Raw genomic sequence first — 5,887 nt, forward strand, 5'->3', positions numbered from 1 at the left:
AAAATCTATCAGGATCTCCCCCAGATTTTGGGATCCCCCCAATTTTGGGGAGCCCCCTCACCCCAAAATCATCTCAGGTACCACAACCCTCCCCCAGCTATTCACGACTTCCTCCAAAATTTTGGGAACCCCCCCGATTTTGGGGACCCCTGTGATTTTGGGGACCCCCCCTCATTTTGGGGACCCCCTCACCCCAAAATCACTCAGGACCTCCCCTAGATTTTGGGGACCCCCCCCAATTTTGAGGATCCCCTCACCCCAAAATCAGTCTCAGATATTCACCAAATATCCATGACCTCTCCCAAAATTTTGGAAACCCCCCCGATTTTGGGGACCCCTTCCCATTTTGGGGACCCCCCCTCATTTTGGGGACTCTCTCACCCCAAAATCAGTCAGGGCCTCCCCCAGATTTTGGGGACCACCCCAATTTTGGGGATCCCCCTCACCCCAAAATCATCTCAGGTACCACGACCCTTACCCAGCTATTCACGACTTCCTCCAAAATTTTGGGACGCCCCCCGATTTTGGGGACCCCAATGATTTTGGGACCCCCCTCATTTTGGGGACCCCCTCACCCCAAAATCACTCAGGACCTCCCCCAAATTTTGGGGTGCCCCTTCTCCCCCTGGCCGCTCCTCCCCAGGTGTTCACAACCCTCGCCCAGCTATTCACACCTCCCTCCAAAATTCTGGAAACCCCTCCCGATTTTGGGGACCCCCTATGATTTTGCAGACCCCCCCTCATTTTGGGGACCCCCTCACCCCAAAATCACTCAGGACCCCCCCCAAATTTTGGGGTGCCCCTTCTTCCCCTGGCCGTTCCGCCCCCAGGTGTTCACAACGGTATTCACATCCTCCCCTCCAAAACTTTGGGAACCCCTCCCGATTTTGGGGACCCCCCCGCGATTCTGGGGACCCCCCCCCCGTGATTGTGGGGACCCCCTGGCCCATGTTGGGGCGCCCCTCACCCCGAATTTCGAGGCGGCACTCGGTCAGGGCCTCGCCCAGCTCGTTGACGGCCCTGCAGGTGTAGGTGCCGCCGTCGAAGGGCCCCGGCTTGCGGATCAGCAGCGTCAGCACCCCCTGGCTGTGCCGCGCCAGGAACTTGGGGTCATCCCCGATGGCCATCTGGTTCTTGAGCCACACCACCTTGGGCTGGGAGGGGGGGACACGGTCAGGGAACCCCGAAATGCACCCCGAAAATGGCCCAGGGCACCCCAAAAACACCCAGACCTGGGGATGCATCCATAGTCCCATTGGGACACCCCAAAAACCCTTCCCAAAAACCCTCTCTAGGTGAATCCCACACCTGGATCTTCAGCCACACCACCCTGGGCTGGGAGGGGGGACACGGTCAGGGGAACCCTGAAATGCGCCCCAAAAATAGCCCAGGGTACCCCAAAAACACCCAGACCCGGGGGTGAGTTCACAGCCCCATTGGGACACTTCAAAAACAACCACAGCCCCATTGGGACACCCCAAAACCCCTCCCCAGGTGAACTCCAAACCTGGATCTTCAGCCACACCACCTTGGGCTGGGAGAGGGGGGGACACGGTCAGGGAACCCCGAAATGCACCCCGAAAATAGCCCAGGGCACCCCAAAAACACCCAGACCTGGAGATGCATCCATAGTCCCATTGGGACACCCCAAAAACCCTTCCCAAAAACCCTCTCTAAGGTGAATCCCACACCTGGATCTTGAGCCACACCACCTTGGGCTGGGAGGGGGGGACACGGTCAGAGAACCCCAAAATGCACCCCAAAAATAGCCCAGGGTACCCCAAAAACAGCCCAAAACCACCCAAAAACACCCAAACCTGGGGATGCATCCACAGCCCCATTGGGACACCCCAAAAACCCTTCCTCAGGTGAACCCCACACCTGGATCTTGAGCCACACCACCTTGGGCTGGGAGGGGGGGACACGGTCAGGGGAGCCCAGAAATGCACCCCAAAAATAGCCCAGGGTACCCCAAAAACAGCCCAAAACCACCCAAAAACACCCAAACCTGGGGATGCATCCACAGCCCCATTGGGACACCCCAAAAACCCTTCCCAAAAACCCTCTCTAGGTGAACCCCACACCTGGATCTTCAGCCACACCACCTTGGGCTGGGAGGGGGGGGGACACGGTCAGGGAACCCCAAAATGCACCCCGAAAATACCTCAAGGTACCCCAAAAACAGCCCAAAAACACCCAAAAACACCCAGACCTGGGGATGCATCCATAGCCCCATTGGGACACCCCAAAACCCACCCAGGACCCCCAAATCTCCACCCAAACCCCCCCAATTTCAGGCTGAACAGACCTGGGGGTACCCCAAAACCCCCTCAGGACCCCCAAAATCTCCACCCAGCACCCCAAATCTCCACCCAAACGCCCCCAATTTCAGAGTCAGGGTTACCCCAAAACCCACCCAGGACCCCCAAATCTCCACCCAAAACCCACCCAGCACCCCAAATCTCCACCCAAACGCCCCCAATTTCAGAGTCAGGGTTACCCCAAAACCCACCCAGGACCCCCAAATCTCCACCCAAAACCCACCTAGGACCCCAAATCTCCACCCAAACGCCCCCAATTTCAGAGTCAGCTCCATCAGCCCCTGCTCCTCACCAACATGGCCGCCCTGCCCTCCCCTCAGCAGCCCGGGGGTGGAACAAGGCAAGATGGCCGCCAAAGCCACCTGTGATGGCAGGGAGGGCACAAAAGGGATCCTGGGGACTGGGACTCACCTAAGAATCTGAGGGCCGCCTCTCGCATCGAGGCCTGAGGGCTCAGCAGATAGGGCTGGCTCTCCAGCACATATTGTTCAGCCCTGCTGCTGTCCTTGGCCAGCTGGAGAGAGGACAAAGGTGTGAGCATTCCTTAGAGCAGCCCCATGGCTCAGAGCCCTCCCTCATCCCAGGGCCATGGAGGAGGCTCCAGGCTTTGGGCCCACATGCAGAGCTCACATCCCTCACATCCCTCACATCCCTCTCCCAGCCTGGGGCTCATCCTCACCAGGAACTCGCTCATCTTCCATATCTCCTCTTTCTGAGCCAGCTCCTTGAATTCTTTCCACTTGAAGAGCTCAGCTATAGCCACGACGGCTTCCTTGGAGGCCTGGGGGACAAAAGCGGTGAGGTGACACCAGGGCCTGTGGAAGGAACCCAGGCCACAATGGCCAGGACCCCTGAGGAGTGTCAGCCATGCTCAGACATCGGTACCTTGGCCACGCTGGGGGCCTCGTCACTGATGTGAAGAACGAGCTGGACCATGACCTTCCAGGAGTTTCTCTTCATGGCTTCCTTGTCCTTCCATATGGTTTTGCCCAGCAGCTCCTTGAAGAGGGAGATGGAGCGCTCCCGCAGACACTCCTCTCTCTGGTTAGGGAGGAGGAAAGGTGAGCTTCACACACAATGGCTCCCTGCCCGCAGCCAGGAGGGGCTGAACTGAGGTTTCCCACCCTTTTACTCCCCTTAAATTTTCTTCCTTTCTCTCCTTCCTCATGTTTCCCATCCTTTTCCCCCTCATGTTTCCCTTTTCCCCTCACCTTTCCTGCTTTTTTCCCCTCACATTTCCCATTCTTTTCTCCCCTCATGCTTTCCACCCTTTCCCCCCTCAGTTTTCCTGCCCTTTTTTCTCCCCTCATGTTCCCCACCATTTTCCCCCCTCACCTTTCCCGCCATTTTCTTCCCTCACGTTTCCCTCCCTGTTCCCCCTCATGTTTCTCCCCCTTTTTCTCCTCCCACATCTCCTGCCTTTGTCTCCTCTCATATTTCCTTCCCTTTTCTCCCCTCACTTTTCCCGCCATTTTCTCCCTTCACCTTTCCTGCCCTTTTCCTCCTCACATTCCCGCCTTTCCCCCTCACGTTTTCTGCCCTTTCTCCCCTCACATTCCCCACTATTTTGAGACCAGACTCAATGCTCCAGGCTCCTACAAAAGCCCAGCTGGGCTGCAAGGCCCAGAATCCATCCCAGGAGAGCCCAGAGAAGCAGGACCTGCTTCCAGTGCTGCTCCCAGGGCCCCTCTGTGGTGTCAGACTCAGCCTTACCGCATCAAACAGTTTCCAGAGTCTCTCCACGGCCTTCAGAGCCATGCTGCTGGCCTCTTTCTTCTTCAGCTGCCCCAGAACATTGCGGAAGGTGTCCAGAGCCATCACTGAAATGTCCCAGGACCAATTTCCCAGGAATTTCAGCATCTCGGGCAGGAGGCTTTTCATTTTCTTGGCCTGTGTACAAGAGAGTTTCCATTCTGTGAGAATTTCAGCTCTCAAAACAGCCAGCAGGCCACATCATGGCAGGCAGGGCGTTCAGAGCACCATCCCCAAGCCACCATCTTCTCTGAGACCTCAGAGTCCAGGTGCCACATTCTGCCCCTGATAGATGCCTGCTCACCATATCGTCACTCTCCGACAGAGTCTCCAGAGCCCTGAGGACCAGAGGGACCATTTCCTTCTTTGGAGACTTCACAAGTCTCATGTTCTTGTAGAGTGGCCTCACTCTTTTCTCCAGCACATCACCGTAGGTCAGCATCTGGAAAAAAAGAAGCAGAGAGTTGGCAGGGCTCCCCTGGCACGGCTGAGGGCAAGGCCACGTGGGCTTTCCCTGAGGACTCACAGCTAAGAAAGTGAGGCACGACTTCTGCTGCCCAGTCAAGATGTCATCCTGCCAGTCCTGGACTTGGACTTGCAGCTCCTTCACAACCTTCTCCAGAGTTTCACGCACGGAGAACATGGCCTTCCACAGGCTGACATTGTCACTGCAAGGCAGAGCGCTGTCAACATGGCTGCGCAGCCTGGGCTTGGGTCTGGCAGCCATAACCTCCCCACAGGAAAAAAGCCCTCCAGGTGGGTCAGGGCCAGTACCTGAAAATTGGTGTGGCCTCCAGAGCTGTGGTGACGACCTTGTCAGTCCACTTATCGGCCAGGAAGATAACGAGGGAGTGAAAGTTGTTAGCAGTTGCGGTGTTTTCCTCGTTGTAGTACTGAAAGATGTGTCTCACCACCTTTGGCACCTGCAGGGAACACAGGTTAGGGTGCTGCTGCTGCTGCATCTTGGGCAGCCCTGCCCATCCCTTTAAGGAAATTCAGATAAAATAGGCCACCACACCAGGCACAGATGGCAAAAAGGTGTCTGAGGACAGCACTCCCATACTTCATGTGCATGGGGACAACACTCTATCGGCGTTTTATGGGGCCACATTTTGCATGTGTGGGGAACTACAGAGGCTGTTCTTTCAGACGCTGCTGCTGGAAGCTTCCACCACGTGCCCTACAGGTCCACAACACCTCCCAGCCAGGCCCCAAACCACAAACACACACAAGCCCAGAGGCACATCTGCAACATCCAACAGGCAATGCAGGAGCAGCCTCACTGGCTCCCCTGGGCAGCTCAGCATCAGCACAGCAGCACTTCCCAGGACAAGCAAACCATGCACTGGCTGTGAGCACTGAGTGCCCCAAGCAAGATGTGCCTCAGCTGGGCCCTTCTGCTCAGACCTTCCTCCAGATCTGAACAGAGGTTAATTCCAGATCTGAACAGAGGTTTGGAATCAGCACCCTGGGCAAAATACCAGGGAAAAGCACAAACAGCAACAACAGCAAGAGCAGGTGAGGCAGATCTTGCTAAGCTGCCTCAAGGTGGCTTCAGGAGGGGAATGGAGGCAGGAACCTGGCAGGGCTCAAAGACAAAGCAATCCCACACCACAGGCCACTTACATCCATCAGCCACATCTCAGGGGTATTCATGACCTCCTCCAGAAATGCCACAGGCCCATCCTTGTTCTTGATGTTGAAGCGTCCCAAAATCTCAATGGCCTCAAGGACGACTCCCATTCTCTCATCCGGCCCAAGGTATCTCCCAAAGGCCTGGGGCAGGAAGGAAGGGAGCAGAGGTCAGTGCCAGC

General features: G+C 56.6%; 1 protein-coding gene across 1 annotated transcript; it reads right to left on the reverse strand.

Moving 5' to 3' along the window:
• Nucleotides 1–967: 967 nt before the first annotated feature.
• On the reverse strand, nucleotides 968–4,404 carry LOC135441888 (uncharacterized; the record flags this gene model as incomplete). Its single annotated transcript, XM_064701444.1, has 10 exons — nucleotides 4,035–4,404; nucleotides 3,207–3,362; nucleotides 3,001–3,102; nucleotides 2,733–2,835; nucleotides 2,631–2,683; nucleotides 2,085–2,111; nucleotides 1,882–1,908; nucleotides 1,692–1,718; nucleotides 1,508–1,534; nucleotides 968–1,154 (listed from the first exon to the last, which is right to left on the reverse strand). Coding segments are annotated over exons 1-10 (877 nt in total), but the record flags the coding sequence as incomplete, so codon positions are not given.
• Between the last annotated feature and the right edge of the window lie 1,483 nt (nucleotides 4,405–5,887).

The sequence above is a fragment of the Zonotrichia leucophrys genome, unplaced genomic scaffold (assembly GCF_028769735.1).
Source record: "Zonotrichia leucophrys gambelii isolate GWCS_2022_RI unplaced genomic scaffold, RI_Zleu_2.0 Scaffold_631_29314, whole genome shotgun sequence".
Lineage (NCBI taxonomy): Eukaryota > Metazoa > Chordata > Aves > Passeriformes > Passerellidae > Zonotrichia > Zonotrichia leucophrys.